The sequence below is a fragment of the Nymphalis io genome, chromosome Z (genome assembly GCF_905147045.1).
Source record: "Nymphalis io chromosome Z, ilAglIoxx1.1, whole genome shotgun sequence".
NCBI lineage: Eukaryota > Metazoa > Arthropoda > Insecta > Lepidoptera > Nymphalidae > Nymphalis > Nymphalis io.
Genome location: NC_065918.1, coordinates 1,524,270 through 1,546,649, shown reverse-complemented (window position 1 = coordinate 1,546,649; position 22,380 = coordinate 1,524,270). Strand labels below are relative to the sequence as shown.

At 33.0% G+C, this 22,380-nt stretch overlaps 1 protein-coding gene across 3 annotated transcripts; it reads right to left on the bottom strand.

Annotated features, from left to right (window-relative positions):
- Positions 1-1,676: 1,676 nt before the first annotated feature.
- Positions 1,677-17,864, bottom strand: LOC126780350 (coatomer subunit beta'). Of its 3 annotated transcripts, XM_050504762.1 has the most exons (18): positions 17,744-17,864; positions 17,374-17,532; positions 16,926-17,118; positions 16,252-16,400; positions 15,957-16,131; positions 15,617-15,803; positions 15,330-15,463; positions 14,822-15,121; positions 14,407-14,497; positions 12,911-13,076; positions 8,493-8,662; positions 7,372-7,540; positions 6,837-7,110; positions 6,332-6,488; positions 5,655-5,784; positions 4,713-4,882; positions 3,984-4,116; positions 1,677-3,125 (listed from the first exon to the last, which is right to left on the bottom strand). In XM_050504762.1, the coding sequence occupies exons 1-18, from the start codon at positions 17,744-17,746 to the stop codon at positions 3,093-3,095; spliced, it is 2,793 nt and encodes a 930-aa protein (XP_050360719.1). In that variant the 5' UTR covers positions 17,747-17,864; the 3' UTR covers positions 1,677-3,092. The 3 variants fall into 3 exon arrangements, with proteins under 3 accessions (XP_050360719.1, XP_050360717.1, XP_050360718.1); XM_050504760.1 differs by lacking the exon at positions 17,744-17,864 and having other exon boundaries at positions 17,374-17,544; XM_050504761.1 differs by lacking the exon at positions 17,744-17,864 and having other exon boundaries at positions 3,984-4,113; positions 17,374-17,544.
- Between the last annotated feature and the right edge of the window lie 4,516 nt (positions 17,865-22,380).

The following is a 22,380-nucleotide window of genomic DNA, read 5'->3' as shown; positions in this document are numbered from 1 at the left end:
AACATTAGTTTTTAAGTGTTACTCAATTCAATTGACAAACAATAAAAGTTCTCATACAACGTGCCCTAGATAACTGTTCGATATTGTTCTTATATTACAAAGCAATAGTAGTAATAGTATGTATCAATTCTAAATTTCATTTTCGATCTCAATGTGAATTAACCTGACAATAATATTATTTAAACATTAATATACAGGTATTCTCAAAAATCGTAACATATCAACATGTTAAGATAAGATCTAAGAAACTGAAGCTGGCGCTTATTTAGCCCAAAGGCTGAGTCTAGCGGTGCAGAGCGCTATACTGGCACGTCTTGGGTACAATGCCACAGGACAATCTTTTAGATGGCGTGTTTTTGCTATAAATTTTTAATGTGTATTACAAATTAACATAATAGTATATTCATTAACTTTTGTTTAATTTTGACTTGTATTTCTATAATTTTATGTTCAGACAGATGCTTTTGATTTGAGTCGTAGTGATTTCTATCGTCTTTCTTACGCCAATCATTGATCAAGTGACAAATCAAACCATCATCATCAGCCAACCGTCCACTACTGGATATTGTCTTCTCTCAAGGTCCTCCCAAAATGATATAAACTAGTTTTCGCTAACGCGTCGGGAGGGGGCAGGTATTATAATAGCAAATTTCATCAAAATCTTTTTAATGATTAAAGCTTGAAAGCGTAACAAGCATACAAACAGAGTTACATACACAGTTATTTTATATTTATTTCTATATATTTAGGCGTTTTTTAAACAAATTATTCAACTGATATGTAACAGGACTACAGATTTAGCTCAACAGTCCATAAAACCCAGCTCAAATTGAAATTTTGTCTCGACTCGTAACCGCACAATGGTTACCATCTCGCTTGCACCATCTTGAATAACCACATATGGCAGGCACGATAATTTATCTAAGTTTATTTTATCAATAAACAAAACTATCTTATCCACAATTCTTTGATTTTATTTTTTCAATAGGAAACGCGAATATTATACGTAGTACGTTCAACTAAGCGTCTGCGCAAGTGATACAAAAACCTCGTTGGAAGGCCAAGCCGGATTGTTACGGTGGCGCGGTTCGGACAGCAAACATTGAAATATTACACCAAACGGTGACCGATGAAGGTGGTGAAAGTGTCGTATACTTTCAGGAATTCTCCGGATTTTCGAGTTCTATGGTATCTTGCATTGCATGTTAAACATCCCTACAATACGTAGGGTAGGGTTACATTGCACCAACCATTAGCATTTCATTCATACATTTTCATAGCATTTTCCTCGTTGCCACGATCAAATCTATCTTATCTAAAAATATAATCCTTTCGAGAATGCTCAGGTTTATTAAGAATTTAGTCAGGTATATTACACCTATATAATTATATCTATATTGCGAATTACCGCGTGACGGCTGCATAGGCATATATTTTAAATTTCTTGGTCTGTCGATCTTACTCATAAACTTTGCTAAGCGCGTGATTAGTAAAACAATGCGGTGCCCTCCTCTTACGAATGGCAACAATAATAACAGAAAGAGCGATATCAGCGTTTAACTAACCAGTTTATAAGTAAGGCCGTGTGTTTAAAAAGAATATATAATTTCTAAAAGAGACATTCGCTCCGATTGTTCGATTCTGTTTAAATAAAAAAGCATAAATAAAAGATAATGTATAGTTCAAAACTTTATTGATAATTAAAACGTATTGCGAGAACACTTTCTATATAACAATTCACATGGAATATACAATACATTTTGTAAATAATTGTGGCATACAAACATTTATACTAGCGTGACGTCATATCATCTATATAAAGTACATTACGAATAGCTTTTGTACAGTGCTCCTTCGTCCTAATTGTCAGTCGACGGACCAATAATACTTGAGTAACATTCAACTATATGAACTGTTATAATATGGATGTTAAAACAAACAACGCGTTTACTAAGTATTTCCTTTAATTAAGAAAACAATATTTTACATTTTCTCATAAATTATTTATTATATAATACAAGACTAATATTAGGAAGTGAACAGACGATTCATTTTATTTATAATATAATTAATGCAACTTTAACGATGAACGGTATTTCCAATTATTATATTTAAGTAACACAAATTGTTACATATGTGTTATAGCCTATTTAATTTATTATACGATATCATATTCAAATATACAGCATTGTCAAAACAAGAATATTTCACTTATAGTCCTAATGGTAATCGTAAACAATCTTTAACATTATATAATAAATATTTTCAATATCAATTTTATAATATTATATTATTAATAATATTGTGCGATAAAATGCAGATAAATAAAGAGTTCACTATTATTTTTTTAAATGTTTAAGTACAGGGCTGTAGTTATTATATTATGTACCATAGTAAATTTGTATTTAAATTATCATCAAAGGCACAGACTTTTCATCAGTTGTATTTTGCCAGAGGTCGGCAGTCAATACGTAACGGTAGGCTGGTTCGGCGTCACGAGGCCGCTCTGAGGCACGGGCGCCAACAAGCGAAAATCACACAAGTACGGTAGAGTCAGAAGTAACAAATAAGAACGGACCGAATCATATTGTACCTAAAATTCAAATGATCATTTTTTTTTTTAAATTTAATTACGACATTAATTTTGATCTATGAACTGAGAACTGAGAACTAAGAGTTGAAATATTTGGAATTAATTACATACCGTCCAATTTAACAAGCCGCCAACGGGATTCTAACTACAATATGTCCAACACTGAGTAAGAAAATATATATATATTTTTCAAATCTTTTAAAACATATCCGGCAACGCCAACGCTGAGCTTGTAATTCAAAGCATTTGACTACCATTTAAAACGCGAATAAGCTAATTGACTACTAACATGGCTTAACTACGTATTACTAATTTATTGTATTAATGCAAATAAATGACAATTAAGACGAAGATGAGAACGGTGAACGAAGTAAAGAAGTTTTTTTAAAAAAAAAATGTGTATAATACTAGAATAATCTTAAACGTATTAGCACTTTAGGAAATACACACTTTTATGATGATCGTAATATTAATATAAAATAAAAAATATAACTATTCATTAATCAATTAAATCGGCGTCGTCCGACAAATCCTGAAAAAAAAAATTGAAATTTATTTTATAAACTATTTTATAAACAAAATACTCTTAAAGCGAACTTTTAAATAAGTCTTTTCTAATAGATTCATAAGGCATTGTTGCAGTAATATTAATAAACTTACATAATAAAACACTGATTTCTCACTTTGTCATTATTGATTTAACATTAGCAAGAAAAAGGTCATAATTATAGAACTAATAAACCGCTAGACGTTAATAAATAAGGCCGTTATACGGAATCTATTTTATTTTACTTATACAAAGCATTCTTTAAAAAGTTACAAGCGGTCGCTAGCATCGTGTAGATACAATATTCAAGAACTTATTGCTACGGACATATTATAGTGCGGGCACGAGTGCGACATACTCTATTGTCTCACTCTCACAGTGCGACGTTATATGAGAGAGTACGATATGAGGACCAATGGTAACTACAGCCAGCGAATATATAGAATACTAAATGACTATTAGCAGCCGTACAGACCAGACCAGATTTTTTTTTTTTTATAGAATAGGAAGGCGGACGAGCATATGGGCCACCTGATGGTAAGTGGTCACCAAACGCCCTAAGACATTGGCATTGTAAAAAATGTCAACCATTGCTTACATAGCCAATGCGCCACCAACCTTGGGAACTAAGATTTTATGTCCCTTGTGCCTGTAATTACACTGTCTCACTCACCCTTCAAACCGGAACACAACAATACCAAGTACTGCTGTTTTGCGGTAGAATATCTGATGAGTGGGTGGTACCTATCCAGACGACCTTGCACAAAGCTCTACCACCAGTAAACACCAACGAGCAAGTTCAGACCACTGGTATTCTAAGGTTAGGTGATGAAATTTTCTTACCAGGTCGTTGATGGTGTCATCCAACACGATGTCATCAATCTCTCGTTCTATCTCCTCCATGTCCAGCGAGTCTTTACGCTTCCTATCAGCGGCTGTCTCTTCTAAACTATCCGATATCCTTTTCGCAGTACTTCTGATAGGAACAGTACTAATTTTAATTAAAACTTTATACAATTACGGTAGCGTCGGTCGCGTAAGGAACATTAACTATTCCTTACACCGCCAATGCATCACCAACAGTGGTCATTACGCTTGTCATGTTTTAACGTGATATTTTATCGTTGGCTTAAAAGCTACTGGTATTAAATAAAAAAAAAAAAACAAATCAAAATGTTTGTTATTTATTCATATAACCTCATAATTGTTAATTAGAATTTGAAGCTACAGCCGGTTTGGATTGAAAATTCTACTGGAAAACCTTATAGTATGTGGTCACCACCGACCATAGACATTGGCGCTGAAAGAAATGAAACCAATCCTTACATCGCCAATGCACCACCAAGCGAAGATCAATACTTAGTCAAACCGTGCTAAATATCACTATTTGGTTACACGCCATAGAAATACACTATTCCTTGTCCTTCAATTTAAATCTTACTTAATTATTTCTCTCGAATAAAATGCTTAAAATCAAATTGTTTATCTTTTGTGTGACAAATATTAAAATGACAACGAATTGTTTGTATATAATGGAGTATGTTGTATACAAAATAATACACTAAAATTCACCTTTCATCATTCGGGCCTGGTTTCCAGAGCCCTCGGCTCTCCATGTCCGCCTTCTCTTGCGCCAGGTCCCTTTCTATGTTGCATATCTTGGAATTGTCTGTCAGATTGGACATCTGTGTGTGATATTCGGAGGCAAACTCGCGCTGGAACTTTTCTATCGCTAATGATTCCTGTCAACCAAATTATTGTTATTATATAATATTTTAAAGCAGATAGAATTAAAAGTAACAGTAACTTTAACTTGTAATACTATATTACATAAAACTGGTCATACTAATAAATTGACTTTTTATTATTCAAATAAAGTGCTTTTTTTATTTATCTATGGTACTAAAGTTTTCGAACAGTCGACTGTCCATAGACGAATATAACTTAAATTTATATTTGCATATGAATAAAGTATTATAATCGAGAATTATGAAAAAAAAATTATAAAACAAAAATATGAAAAAAATATATAGACCGTGATGCTGTCTAGCGAGTAAACAAATTAAAGTAACATGTACTCAAATCACAGAAAAGATACTCCAAAGGCACGGACAGCACACAGGTTAAAAAAGATTTACAGTATACAGAAAATCACAACTGTCTAGAATGTGTTTAAATTCGGCATATTTGAACATGTTAATCAAATTTATTAAATATACCAATTTATAGTTTATTTGAAAAACGCTTTTGAACGAAACGTTTTAACTATATAATTTCACGATACTTTACACTAATTGTGTAAATATTACGATTTTGTTTGTTTGTTTCAACGCGCTAATCTCAGGATCCATCAGTTCGATTTAGAAAAATTTCTCCAAATAGTCGATTTATCGAAAGTATACAACACCACGCTACAACCCACAGAGGCGGAGCTGTCACGTTTAGCGCAAATGAAACCATGCAGAGCAACAAGCCACAGATAAAATATAAATATACAATTTCAATACTTCTTACTTCAAACTCAGGGAATAGATTGTCATATTGCTCGGGGTCGGCGAGAGACTGGCCAGACTTCTTATTAGTAGCGCATACAACCTCTCGCCACATCTTCACCACCTCGCTCATCTTCGATGGAATGTACGATCTGACGGACAATATATCGAGTAAATATAATACCATTACAGTTTAAATGATAACTCAATTCCAAGCAAGAACCATAGTAAAAGTACATAGCCCATGTCAATGGCCGAACGAGTAAATATATATATGACGTCATCATAATAAATAATAATGAATTTGGGAACAAAACGGCGTTTCTTAAAATCGGCGAAGTTTGAATAGAAGCTTTGAATGTGAGGCGGAAATAAATAGTTAAGTGGAATAGTTTTGTATTATAAATAATAATCAAGAACTGTATAATTGTACATCGTATAGGATATATATTAGCAATTTGTTTATCTTTACTCGTTCTGCTATTGGAATGTAGTTTAGTAACAGACTAAAAATAACAAAAAAGAACAAAATAATTTATTATTTTAAAACAAACAAAATTTCGTATTGTCATCGGAATTGTATCGCCACGTTATCGCCTCCATAGAATAATAGGAAGTAGTTCTATTAAAGCTTTCAAGATTTTATCGAAAATATTGCAAGTTAATAAATAAAAGCTTGTGGATATGGACGGATGATACCTGGCAAAGAATGCGGCTTCTGGCAACTTGTTCCTCTTGATGAGCAGCTGCAGGCAGGAATCCAGGTCATTCAGAGTGAAGTACGACGCGAAGGCGATGTTGTCGTCTCCTTCCGCCGCTGACATTCGCGCTACGTCTTCCAGCAACGCTTTATCGCCTGCATAAAAAAAGTTTTATGCAAATCTATCCCTACTCTAATTTAATGAACGTCATTTTATATTAAAGTTTAACTAATATAATTGTTGTCATTTGTTCTGTTAAATTGTATAATAAAACAATTGAGATTAACTAATTAGCAGTTGGTAACTATACATTTATCATAGAACAATGCTGCTCTTTTGTGTCTTAAATACCGTAAACCTCTCTTTTCTCTCTCAGAATGAGAACTACATAAAGAGCACGTGATTGCATGATAGTTGTCTCCGCAAAACGTATGTTTACACTTGAAATTTATGCAATGGACGCGAATTGATTAATATATTTGTAATAATTATCCAAGGCTCACCGGTGCTGACAGCAAACAGCAACAAAGCACTGTAATCGTGTGCGTTTTGATAACATGTCTTCGTGAGATCCGTATCCGCTGCAGCGGCTGCTGCTGCTCCGAGTCTCGACCACCTTGCTGCTGAAGACCGAGAGGGACCGTCTCCTTCCCCTCCCTCAATGCGCGCTGCCTCCTCAGCCAGCTGCTTGCACTGATTTAACTCTCCCAGTGCCAGGGCCAGTTCGAACTGGTGTTCCGGTTCCGTAGATACTGCAAGAGCTTGTTGCTTGAAGCCCTGATGAATGATTTCATAAAAACAACGGTTATTTTTTTTTTAGTCCAGTACTAATCTCCGCAACTATCTATGCTAGAAATAGTGACGTCAAATCAACCCAGAGTATCAGCATAAACGTTCTCAAGGAAAATTTTTGTCAGGCAAGCATCCAGACAGACGGACCTAAGTGTTCCAAGTGTTCCTTTCGAGATGGAGTTAACACGACGACCGCAAATAAAAAGCATATAGCGAATTATGATAAAACATGATGGTCTAATTCACCTGCTTTTCAAGGAAATGCGCGACCCTGGTGCGATGTTCGTGAGGCACAGTGGGCAGCACTCGGTCCGCCGTCTCGAAGTCGCCTCGCATCACCGCCGTTTGGTACTCCAGCACGGGGAGCAGCAGCGAGTACGAAACTATGTTCAACTCCTTATCGTTTAGGTACAACCTGAAAAATATCATATTCATAACATCTAAGGAATATTACGTTTCGTAAACAATCATAATTAGTTGTTAGAATCATAAAAAGTTTTATTATGCTGTAGGTATTAACTATTAATTATATTTTTAAGGGTGAAAAGGTGAAACTGATTAGATGAATCATTCCCCTCTACTTTTATAAATAATGTCCCAACGTGTCGTTACGCGACGCGCGTCTCAAAATTCAGCACAATATTATGCAAGTTTCATCGCGATGTCTGTGCTCATGAATTGCTTCATGAATGGTAATACATATTCCAGATGTGAACCTACGACCTTTCCTATCTGCTAAGTTATCTCAACACGACCAGACGATCGGGTCACGTGATTATCCTTTTACACTTTATCATCCTATCACCCGAATGTAAAAGGATAATTAAGCCTGGTTGTCATAATCGATTTGCAACTTTTGCTTTTTATTACAGTATTATAATAATAATAATGTCCTCCAGACCGATTTCGGCCACGGCGGCCAATCTCAAGAGAGATTAGCCAACTACGCAGGAGATATTATAGTGCACAGGCGTGTGCGCAAACACAGGTGCACTCTCTATTCCCTAACTCTCATAATCCGATGGGACGGCAATCCGACATGACCAGAAAGAGTTCAGGCGCAGGACCAACGGCTTTACGTGCTTTCCGAGGCACGGGAGTGTACACACACTTTCAACTTCCAGACTCCGGGCTGCTACTGAGAATTTTTCTGCCAGAAAAACCCAATAACTTTTTATTGGCCCGACCTGGGAATTGAACCCAGGACCTCCGGGTCTGCGGCCTTATATCAAGCCACTAGACCAACGAGGCAGTTATATTATCATCATGAAGAAGGTTTCGTTGGTTGCTTTATATTTAATGATATGACGATGCATGATTCAAATGCTTGACCTTGAATAAAGATTATTTTGATTATGATTATATACCTGTTTTCTTTAGGAACATATCCAAGGATGTACATGGTGCGGTCGAGATGGGACACGGTCACGATTTCTCCACCGACGTAGTAATTTATCCTGTTCAAGGAATTCGTGTAGATGAAGCAGTCGCCTACCCATAGACCCGTCTTCACGGTCTCGTTCACCTCGCCAACGACCTGGATGCACAGAAGGCGATTTATTTACCTGTATTTTTTTATTATTATATATATTTATATTTACTATTGTGTTTGATAATTAGATCTCAAAAGATATAATAACCCGATAACATTTATAAAATTTTGAGTTCGGCAACTCGAAACCGGCAGACATATCATATGAGCAGTAGTGATGAGACCAACGAGTCGAAAGGGAAGAACTGCCAATTGTTTTACCAGGCAGATTTTGGCGTTATTTTGAATAACTTAATAGGAAGCAAACGTTATATACTAAGAAATACAATTTCTTATTACGTTTATAATAATAATGTTACAAAGTATATAATAAACTGATATAAATTATGAATCTATAGATCAAAACACAAAAAAATATATTTATATATATATATATACATATATTAAAACTAATATTCTAAAAAGTTTGTTTATTCATGCAAAACTACCGGACAGGTAAAATATTTGACGGAAGGACATAGGCTATATTGTATGTTTATATGACGCAAGATAAACGTCTTAAAAACAACACAACATTAAAGCATAATAAAATGATTACTGTCATATAATTAAAATATAAATTATTAATCATATAAAAAGTATACAATTTTTGTTACGAGTATCAGCCGTTAAAATGCTTCGGTATTTATGAAACATTTTTACTAAGACGCTTTTGAATTATCAATATAGACAATTCTATCATTTGTAAGTAAAACAAAATACTTTATTTTATTAATAAGATTACATTACAAAAATAGTTGAAATATCAAATTAATTACAAACGAGTTTAACTTGGATTTCGACAAAGTTAATTAAGTTATTAGAGAAACAACGACCGAGCACCATTCGCATAACTATGGTTATTTGTATTAAACTTTATATAGTTCAAAAACAATAGTTCATAATAATTGTCTCAATACAAATTCGTAATGTTATCGATAGTTTGACAATTTTATATATACTTTGATTATTATATATAGTGACATAACACGAGTGACATAACACCTTATATTCCAAGGTTGGTGGCGAATTGGTAATGTAAGAACTGGTTAATATTTCTAACGGCAACTTATAATATTATATTTATATAGCGATAGTCAATAAGCAAGTGTAATGTTTTTACATTAAAAAAGGCTTTGATTTTGACAATCCAGCATCTTTAAATCAAAGGAATTTATTATACGTGACATCTTGCATTGAATCTTTTTTTTTTTTTTTTATATCGCCGGGAGGGCAAATGACTCTACTCCACCTGATGGTAAGTGGTAGTAGAGTCCAAACTCGCGTTTGGACTCTACTACCACTAATCTACTACCACACACGACGGCCAGTACAGACGGGAAAAACGTTCTGCACTAGCCGCCTTCGCCTTGCCGGCCCGCAAATCTATTATTATCCATAGACTCAATGATCTTTACGCTTAGCGTATATAAAAAAAGTATCGCAATAATGATTAGAATGTATATAATGAGTCCTACGTATTAAACAAACTTAGTTTGTACACATCCACAAGACATGACGAAAACCTCGCCGGTTTTTTTCGCCGGTTCCTCTCAGATCAGATTATTTTATTTTAGTAAGTAAGTAACAGCCTGTAAATGTCCCACTGCTGGGCTAAGGCCTCCTCTCCCTTTTTGATGAGAAGGTTTGGAGCTTATTCCACCACGCTGCTCCAATGCGGATTGGTGGAATACACATGTGGCAGAATTTCGATGAAATTAGACACATGCAGGTTTCCTCACGACGTTTTCCTTCACCGAAAAGCACGAGATGAATTATAAACAGAAATTAAGCACATGAAAATTCAGAGAAATTATTTTATTTTCCGAACCGTTTTTAGTTTCTAATTTTAAAATCAATGAATGTAATGCTTCAATGTCGAATTAAGAATTATGACTTTGAAACTACAAATGTAAAGTGATAATTGATTTAAATAACAATTATTGTTTTGTTTAATTAACGAGTAGTGTTTTTATAGAAATACGAAATATTTAATATGGGGATCAGCCGCCTTTGCACGTTTTATTATATTTAAGTTGCTTATATGATCATATACAATAACAATACATAAACAATACATTTACAACAACAAATAGTTATATATATAATTGTAAAATACTTTATGTAATTGTAAAAACGTGTATTCCTTATCTCTCTCCTATCGGGAATCACTTTGAAGTGTCCGTTTCTAATTATTACAAAAAAAATTATCGTTTCAAATTCAATAATATTATCTAGTATGGTGATTAATGACATTTAATTTAATGTGACATAAAAAATATAATTCGAAGTTAAGCTGTTTGTGTCATGTAAATAAATATTTCATGGAAATTTTTGTAAAATTTTTCATTCGAAGTTATCGGTTGTTTTTTTTTAATGGAGAAATGGTCGCTGACGTCAATAGTCGACTTGGGGTATCAATTATTTTTTTTTAACATTCAGTATTTGTACAAACAACTCCGTTAACGACTTTATAACGAGCGTAAAGTTTGTTCTAATTTAAATTTAGAATCGTCGTTTGTTATTGTTTGAACTGCAGACCAATCGATTATAAAGTTTTATCACAGATATTACCTTTTATTTTCAGCATTTTTTATTTAAATTACAAAGTCGATCCATGGCAAGCTGTTGGCAATTAGTCAATATCGCTCTATATATCTATCTATGCAACATTGAATGCGTCGTTATCTATGTTATGTCCCTTGTACTTATCATTACAACTCGCCCTTCGATCGAAAATGCATTATTGTTTAAGAGTAGAATAACTAATAAGTGGTTGGGACTTATGGGGCATAAATACCGGTTGCAGGAAACGCCAAAATGTATGGAAATTACATCCGTAAAAAAAATCCGTAACAGCCTGTGAATGTCCCACTGCTGGGCTAAAGGCCTCCTCTCCTCTTTTTTTTTGAGGAGAAGGTTTGGAGCTTATTCCGCCACGCTGCTCCAATGCGGGTTGGTAGAATTCACATGTGGCAGAATTTCAGTGAAATTAGACACATGCATGTTTCCTCACGATGTTTTCCTTCACCGTAAAGCACGAGATGAATTATAATCACAAATTAAGCACATGAAAATTCAGTGGTGCTTGCCCGGGTTTGAACCCACGATCATCGGTTAAGATTCACGCGTTCTTACCACAGGGCCATCTCGGCTTTTATCTATGCATATGCATAATATGCGTTACATTAAATTACATATGCATTCGTATTATCACGTGACCAATAAACAATTGGCGGTTTCAATAGTATTACTGTCGAATGAGCTTTGTCCTGGTCCCCTGGCCAGGAAGCGCTTAGCTATTAATATTACTGTACTTTTTTCAAACTATACTATTAAAGTTTTTTTTTTTGTATATATTTATATATTTATAATATATATTTTGGGTATATTGATTGATTCAGGAACTTACTAACACAAAGCTAAGCACCATACCGTTGTACTCTCCGGCTTTATTTATATGGTCTAGCAAATTTATCAAGTTCACTAGTTCGAGTACAACTCGATAATTCAATTGCAAGATTTAACCCACGCGAACATTACAATAACAAGTAAAGTTAAATATAAGCTTATAAAAGCGTGTACACTGAGTGACATATGAACTTAGAGATAACGTCTTCAAGTCTATCGTTTTGATCTTAAATTTAAATTCCTAATTCCTAACCTCGTTTCGGTATTTCAATACGAATCCCATTCTAAATCGATCGCAATCGTAATCGGTTACATCTCAATTTTACATTTACATACACTCGCCTCCGACCTCTCGTATCTTTGATCAATTCAAAAACATCTCAAGCTAAATTTAACATATGTAATGTTGCATGTTACATGTCGTTTTATGAATTGTCAAAGAGGCGTCATTCGAACGCGTTACTATAAACACGTTACGTATTTTTCGAAGTCGATTGTATGTGATATATAGTAACAACTTATGTTATTCATTAAATATATAAACCGAGCATAAGCGATTAGCCATCGGCGGACGAGTTTTCAAAAAGCATTTGCGGTGGTAACCAGAGATCAGGACCAGGTCTAATAGATTTACGTAAGTTACGGGAGTCTATCACGAGAGCTTCGTATCTTCCGCCTGTTACTGATTGATTGATATGATAAATTGATTGTTGATTTTAGTTCAGACAAATCTAATAATTTCCACTTGCCCGATCCGCGAATCACGGATCCCGGATCGTCAGCCATGTAAGCTGGACACAAGAACAGAGATGGCTTCATATTACGCCAATGTGCCATGCTCACCTCAAAAGCGTTTTCGATACCGTCCTCAGCGATGTTTGTGTTCGTCTCTCTCGCTCTAGTGACCACAGCAGGGTTGTATTTGAGTACAAAATAAGATTCGTCACTTGCAAGGCAGACCAGGTTTCCACTCTCCGACCAGAAAACGTGACGTGGTTGGATCTCGATCCTGAAATAAAATTTACTTGTACACACGGATTTTTTTTCAATTTTATCATTTTTTATTTATGCAATCGCTTGGAAAAAGTATAAGACTTCGCCCGCGTGTTAGGGGGACAGGGGCGGGTATTATGCAATAGAGCCGATGTTGGGATTCGAGCTAGCGTCATACAAAATTTTATCAAAATCCTTGAAAGCATAACAGACATACAAAGTTACTTTCGCATATATAATATTAAGTACACATATATATATATATATATATATATATATATATAATAATATGCTATTACATATTAAAACATATAAGCTCGTTGTTAGCAACAAAAAGAATAAATGAATGAATGCATATCTATAAGTTTTCGCCAGCAGACATTTCAATTATTCGTACGACAAGTAGAATTTTCAAACAAATGAACAAAGAGCAAAAGCCATATAAACATGCAATACACATGAAAAACGACGTTGAAAACGATTTGTCTGTTATTTTTATTGATGTTAAATATATTTTGTCACGAGCATAATTATAATTTACAATAACATTTGTATATACATAATTATTATTTGACAATTAATAATCATATTTTAAAATATATATAAATACATATACATATGTTTGAACGTTCGCATAAAAAATTATCTTACTATATAAAATTTCGCAATGTATATAAAATACAACTAAGGTAAATGTTTAAAGAAAAATATAAAATTATTTACATAAAAACATATATTCTGAATGAAGCAAAAGCGGCATAGCATAACACTTTGTAGTGTAGAGGAAATCTGTATACTTAGCACATAGCTGTAGAAGATTCACATACATGTAAACCATCATAAGTTTTTTATATGGAATTATTCTAATATTGATACGATGAGGTAACATGAAATTAAACATATAATTTTTTTTTATGACACATAGCAACCATTGTATATATTTTAATGAATCAAGAAGTGGTTTCCTTCAGTTGACATGATTCGATTCAAACTAGGAAAGCTATCATAGTTTTTTATTTTTTATTATAAGTGGTCACTGTCGCCCAAAGTTAAATGGTGCTACCTACCCAGACGAGCTTGCACAAAGCCCTACCACCAGTAATGTATTTGTATAACATGTGATAAATAAAACAAAAATAAGATCGCATAGCTCATCGCAAGCGAATGAGGTCAACATCGACCGAAGGACCAATAAACAAATAAATACTTGATTTAGGTCACTACTCACTACAGCCGGCATATATATCATTATAAGCGAAGTCACTATATTCAAAAACTGTTTCATATAATTTTGTAATAAATATACCGTAGAGGTATCATTATAAACGGAGTAGACTATAGCTCACCTTCTTATAAGTTCCAATTGTTCCCAGTCGTAGAATGAAAACGCCATGCCACTAATTGACTTCACGCCCAACATGAACCCACCGAAGATACCTGTGACATATAAATACAACTTTTGCTTAGTTATACAATAAAATAAATAATGTTTATGTATACATTTTTATAGTTATGTTTTAGAAATTTATTAACATAAAATTTATAACAATAAATTTACGTTTTTAAATTTATTACAAGTACATTTTAAGTTATTTATATAAAGGTACTTGGCATTTTTATGGATATTGTAATATAGGAATTGTCATAGGGTTATTGTTTTATTTATTTCACATTTCTTTATTAGGTAATAATTTTACCATTGACCGAATACAGTAAATATACGCCATAATTTGGTGTAATTTTATATAACAAACGTCTCACCTTCGGCACCGTATTCCGGCTTAAAACTCTTCCTCTCCTTGAAGTTCTTAAATACTTTCACAGTATTCGAGTTCTCAAGTGTAGCATATTCAGAGCTATCCAAAGCCCATACAAATTCCTGGGCAGTCCCAAATGCCTTATTTCTAAGTGCCATAGCTGTGTATATAATGTACTCCCCATCACCACATACAACAACAAAACGGCCATTGGGGTTGTGTGCGATGGTCTGAGGGTATATCTCACAGGATCCCATGTCCTTTGCAACCACTGGTACACGTTCACCATCCTTGATCTCTGTACCTGTATGAATAATATTAATGATCGTATAGTTTGATATTATTATTAGTGTTATAACATTAATGAGAAAATTAAAACTTCTCGTCAACTGAAGAGGATGTCATAACCCAGCAGTGGGACATTTACAAGCTTTCCATTCGGTTTATATGTTTAAAGAACCAAATATGTAAGTGAAATTAAAACACTTTGTTTTGATGTTGATAATACACACCTTCGGGTAATGCCTTTAAGTTAACCTGCTGCATTTCAGAGTGCTTAGCCCATATGATTTTGCCTCCGTTCACATCCATAGATATAGCTGGTTCTTCCCTACCCACCTTTATCATGATGGTGCCTTCATCATAACTGGTGGAAAAACATATTCAATTAATAAAGTTTTTATGCATATTAGATTATCCATTCTCCATTTAATAGTATTTTTTTAATTTTATTTATGTTGTGCACTGGTACTTTAATAAAAAATGTATTTTCGTTTAAATATTTTAATTATATCCTTACCCAATAGCGACATTGTTTGAACCATGCAATGCAGATATAGTCCATACGCGTTCAAATCCATAGTTGAGAGATGACTCTAGTCTGTAAGTACCTGCATGCCATAACCTAACTGTTCCATCTTCGGAACCTGTTAGAAGTATTGGTAGCTCGGGATGGAATGAAACAGCAGAGACATTCTGAACATGACCTGCAGAGAAATATTTCATAGTAAATAATCCTTAAATATACAATATTCTTGAGCATAGAAAATATATATATATATACAATTTAATATTTTAAGGAAAATTATTGAATTTTATTAACCACTATCTACATAACTAATTAAAAAAAGTGTAATTACTTTCAAGTGTCTGTACACAAGTCTTGTTCTGATAGTCCCAGATTTTGACGAGACGGTCATCAGCACCACTAATGAGGTATGGTTTGTCACCACCATGATAATAATCAACACAGTTCACACCTTTGTCATGTCCTTCTAAGGTGAAATTTGAGATTGAAGAACCTAACTGCCACACCTTAAAAATAATATGGATAAATATCCCATTTTATATAAATGGGATTATAATAATGGTTTTTTTTTTTTAATTTAATGTTACGACACACATAATTACTTTAAAATCACGTGACTATCATACCTTAACAGTTGTGTCAAGACTAGCACTTGCAAATGTATTGTTATCCTTGGGGTTAATTGCAATTTGCATTACATAATGGGTGTGTCCCTCAAATACTTGCTGACATGCCCAGTTGCGATCCCAATTCCAAAGCTTTATAAGAAGATCGTCTGAAAATAATAATTTCATCTAATATTTCTTTGGTAAATAACTGTCTTATCAAACTAAACCTTTACAAACAAGAGACTATTAATTTAACTTGTATTTACAGAAACTTTTATTTGTGTATTTCATTATTTTACCAAAATATGTATATTTTAAATGACAAACAAATAAAAATTTAAAACAATTGAATTTATACTTTTTTTAATGAATAGTGTGTTAATCTTAAAATTACTTTTAAAGTAATCTGATTATTATATATAATTTTTACAATGTGAAATGTGTACATGAGATGTAATTCTCATTTAGTCTACTCTCATATATACTTTTCGAAAACTCAATTAGAGGACCATGAGCAAGAAGATTGTGTTAATAATATTTTTTCACTCAACAAATACAATTGTTAAATAATGTAACAATTATTTAAGAGATTTACTTTATATTTATTTTCTTTGTTTATTTAAATTTCATTTAATTAAGATTGAGATATATTTATCTTATTGTATATGTAACTAAGCTAAGCAGTAACTTACCACTACTGGTCAATATGTAAGGCTGTGTGGGATGAATGACAATACACCTCACATAGTCTGAGTGAGCTTCGAAATTGTGAATTCTTTCCAATGTATTGTAGTTAAATATTCTTATCTGCATATCATCTGAACCTGTGACCACCCAATTCTTCCTCGGCACAAATTTTGCCGCACGCACAGGCAGATCACACACCTGTATCGAATAGTAGATAAATATTTTTTTCTGAATTAGTTCTTAAAGAACTTAATACTTTGTGAAATATTGAATTTGAAAATATAATTATATAGCATTTTGTGTTATAAAAAAGTGTGCAGTAAAATGGTACATAATTAGGAAAATTGTGCATAACACAACACCACTTATACAGCTGGCTGGATTGATCGTGATGATCTAGAATAAATCATAAATATATACAAATTATGAGCATAACATAAAAATATTGATTACCTCAAATCTCTTGATCTGTGTATGAGTTTCATAATTCCATATATTGACGTCGCCGTTGTATAATGAGCAAAGCACCCAGGGTTCTGTAGGATGCTGATCCACGCATTTGACGCGGTCCGACCTGGCCGTCAGCTTCCTCTTGATATCCAGTCGCAACGGCTTCGGAAACATTACAACAAACCGTGTTAAAGTTACGATAAAGCTCACGATTTTTTCTCAAATATATTAAAACATTCATGGGAAGCCGACATGCGAATGATGACATACTACCAACAAATCACTCCCTACGTGGCCGAAAATTTCGCCTGTACTAATATACTATAATTTACACTTCTTTACACCTTTAACATGGAAAACAGTCGAATCTTACCATTTTTAATAGTTAAAACATGAAAATTTGTCATGCAGAATTCGTGAAACCGTGGATCATTGACAGGGTGGGTGGACGTGTCACCTTAATTTTTTTCTAATGCCAAACAATTCGGATACACGTACGACTTACAACAAACATATGAATATTTGTATTGTTTTAAGTATAATGATTACAGATAAACAATTGCTTCCACGTGTGATATATAGTTTATTTTAACTTTATTTAAATTATGTTTTTTAATATTATACATGATAGCGTATTAAGATCCTTTGATTGCATGTAACTATTATGTCGACCGTATTTATAAAAATATATCGTTAAATTTAATTTTAACAATTAATGTTTTCAATAAAACTAATAATATTTAAACTTAATATATTTTAGAAATTAGAGTAATTTTTTTAAAGATATGAAAATGAAAATGACTACTGGATACCAACAGTAACAAATATATTATAAACATGTTTTTAGGTAGGTACGAGTTTTGTTTGTGAATAGTAAACTTTCAAAATCCCAATTTGCTTTCGGAAACTATTACTGCGAGTATCTTTTCGTTAGGGCGCCAAGTTTGAATATTGAAACTGCTGATAACTTTAGAAAAGATTCTAATGATTCTAGTGCGTGTTGTATATGAGAGTAAGTAGTGATTTATTATATATTTTTATTTATATGTAAACATATGCTAATTCAATGTTTTATCTAAGTCAAAAAGTCAGTCAAATGCTAGAGCTGATTTAGAAACACGTTTATCATAAAACGCAATATACCTTTAAATAAATATTATTATTTATAAATTTGTTTACGACAACGAAAGGTACAGTAAAAAAGTAAAACTGAAACGGAAGGACTTAAATAATACTGTCTTAAACTACAAAATATAATCAAATTAACATATTAAACAGGGTAATCATAGAAATAAGATAAACAATGAATACGATAACTTGGTGAAAGAGGGACATATATGATGCTCGAGGTCGAGATAGAGAAGTGCTTCTAGCAAAAAGGGACAATCGAGCTTCCCGTTAACTAATTTGCAAGGAAACATGTGATCTAATAACTACCTTTAGTATATGGTCCCGCAAGCTTCTCGATACGAAGAAAGCAAGAAGATCTTTTTAAGTCGACTCTATTGTTATTCTAAAACGTTAAGTAGCAAAACTGTTTTTGTATACGTTCGAACATTTTCATATGTATCGTAAAAATGAGACCAAACCGTACTGCAATATAAATACTGGAGCGTACCATATTCTATTGCAATTTCGTAAAACCGAAACAAAAATCCGTAAATGTTGTAAAGCATCTTGTTCTATATTATAAAAATATACTTACCTATGTTATGTTGGTGTAATTACTCCCATTGAATCCAAAAAAAAATCCTATCATTTAAGAAGTTTTTTTTGCAATATTATCAATATGTACATGATAGATAGATATCGGATCCAATTTGCCGACTTACCTTGCATGCATTATAGTATTGACTAGAGGCTATTAACCTTGAAGACCTGATGTGGATATGGGTACACCCTCACCTTAATTTTTAACAGAGCTTTCCGATGGCGCCGTAAGCGCGGTCTTCGCAGACATATCTCCTCGTTATAGAATTTATAGAATGCCATAGATCTTGAACGCTCAGACAAAAAATAAAACATTTCCCGGGCCCCACCGGCGGCGTCTTCGGGCCACTTTGGGTAACCCGTCACGGTTTTGTTGCAAGGTTCCAGAATAAGAATCAGATTTCGTTTCGCCCGTTAATTATTTTACAATATAAATGTTTTAAACAATACGCCGCATCGAAATAAGGTCTCTCCTTGACCTTCGGATCGACTGACTCGCGAGCAACTACCATACAAGCGGAACCCTTTTCTACGTCAATCCACCAGTACCTCGCTGAAGTATTTGTTACTACCGCCAAGATCTGCACCGACGGTGGCTACAAGTAGACTCAAGGCGACACTTCTGCGCACATCGCTGCGCTAGTTTTATTCGTTATGGCATAATGCAAACATACAACATCGCATATGTCTGTAATGGTAATGTATAGGCATATAAAACGCTATGGGCGCTATTCATAAAATACAATTTTTCATTTTATATATTTATATAACATACTAAAAGTAAATAAGTATTTATTTAACAAATATGGTCAAATCTACAATCGAATACGGACATCTGATCCCAAATTAAGCTTGTACAGAGCTTGTACTATGGAAACCAGACAACTGATATACTACATATACTATTTTTCTTTTGTAAATACATACTTATATAGATACACCCAGAAAATAAATTTGAAAAAACACATGATATGGTTTTGGCCATGACATTTTTTTATCTCGTGGTAAATACCCATTTCGTGTTGCGAAGGTTATGTGAGTCTTCCCAACACCGAGTGCAACGGAATATCCACTAATAGGCTTGCCACGGGATCGCTTGCGGATGCAACAAAGTTCACGAGACACAAATAAAGTCTCCAGACCGAGCGACGCTTACAGCGGGGAGAGGAGTTGCGCACAGCGCCTTCTCCACGATCTTCTTTGGTGGAGCAGGTCAACAGCTGTCGTAAATCAGGACAAACAGACATGTTCATGCACACAAATATCTGTCTTGGGTGGGAATCTAACCCACAACTTTCGGCGTGAAAGGCAAGCATCCACCAACCACGCCAACCGGCTCGTCATGAACGATGAATCTTTCATCGTTTCACCATCCTGTATTTATATAATTACCAAACAAGTGAACATGACTGTTACTTTTCTAAGGAGATTAGAATCACTATATTTATTTATTTATGTAAAAATTTTACATATATACACCATAATATTGGGGAAACATTTAATGCATGACTTAGATATGTTTATCAGGGTATTTTAATTAGTTGATGAAGTGTGATAAAATAAAAGAGAAAATTTATATTTTCAGTTGTTTTATTAATAAATTCCCATTACGTATGAGCGTAATCATAAAATTATAAACAACTATAAATATAATTTTAAGTTTATGCAAAATTGATCTTAATCAAATATTTTGTCAAAAATATTCCGGAGACACATCAGATTAAAATCATACAACTTTGTTAAGTTTTATATATTACATTATATGATAGAAGTAAAGACAGAACTTGTATAATAGAACCAAGAAAAAATCTTCTTATGTATTCTTGTTATATATGTATATATAGAAATAGTTAGACAACTTCGTATATAGGTTGAAATGTAAGATACCAGGACCAAATTTATTGGTAAAGGGTAGTAAGTAACAATTATCCTAATCTATTGAAACATATGTATAAAGTAACTTGCAAAACATCAGTCATCATAAAAAGAATAAAGATAACGAGAATTTGTGAATAAAGGAAGTATTATTTGAAATATCACTTAGGTGTCTCCGCTTCTAGTAATTATGCAAATCACACATAACTACGTTATTAAAACTTTAATCTAGATCCACAAATGCATGGAAGAAACAGATAATTTTACCACAAAGCCAATATTTAATAACTTCTAGAATGAAAATGATCAATATTTCACCGTTAAGATGGAATTAGTCTATAATAACATTAAACAGATAACATTATCGTAGAGATCAATATTACTACCAATCAATAATAATTAAAGAACTAAATAACAAGCAATTATTTTTTGATATTTTCAATATTCTGTTATACGCTTTATTGAATTTATATTGATCACTATAATTTTCGAAAACAGGTTAATATTAACATCTCTTATAGTTGCTACTTATTGAAAGATATAAAGAATAAGAAAAATGATATTTAAAAAGACTTTTTTTTATTATTCATACATATATATGTGAGTACAAGAAGCAAATGAGTGAACAATCTGGCTTTGAAAAATCAATATACAATTTTTTACAATTGGTAATCAAAAAACTATATATTATTTGATAGGTTTTCTGAATTTTGTTAAATTAGTTCTTCGAGATTAAGCGAAAATTTATTCTTAATCAATCGAAACAAGCATTTCATATTACTTATGTACAAAATGCGAAATTCGACAACAAGACACCAAGAAATAACAATAATCTAATATATGAGTCACGTCCTAGCTACAATATATCTAGATCGACAGGATGTCTGTTTGGCTTAGGAGCAGCCCTTCACATCACACACTGCTCTCAACATTAATCTCTGGGATGTAATTGAAACCTACATATTAAATAGCAAAGTACAAGATTACTTTAAACACTCAAACTATATATAACAATTAGTGACTTATCTGAATATGAAAAGCAATATTCAATTACAAATACACGGAATATTAATTTCCATACCACAAATATCCAATTAATATTTAAGTAATAAGAACTTGATCAAATCAGACGCAGCAATATTATTGGAATGTATTTTCTATTGAAAAAGCTTTGGTTATTATAAGCACAAAATTATTTATATGTGCTGCAAAAAAAAAAAACTTTAAATACATTCAGTTTTGATATAAATTAACAAAACAATAACAAAAACTTAAAATGTTATTCTAATATTTACAATTACTTAATATCGAACCTTATGGGTGAACCGACTTAGGTAAGATATACAATTTAAAAGTTTGAGCAAGAAGTAGAACTATGGTTACACAGTAGCTGTTTATTTCTTAAGGAGACCTTATTTAATTGAA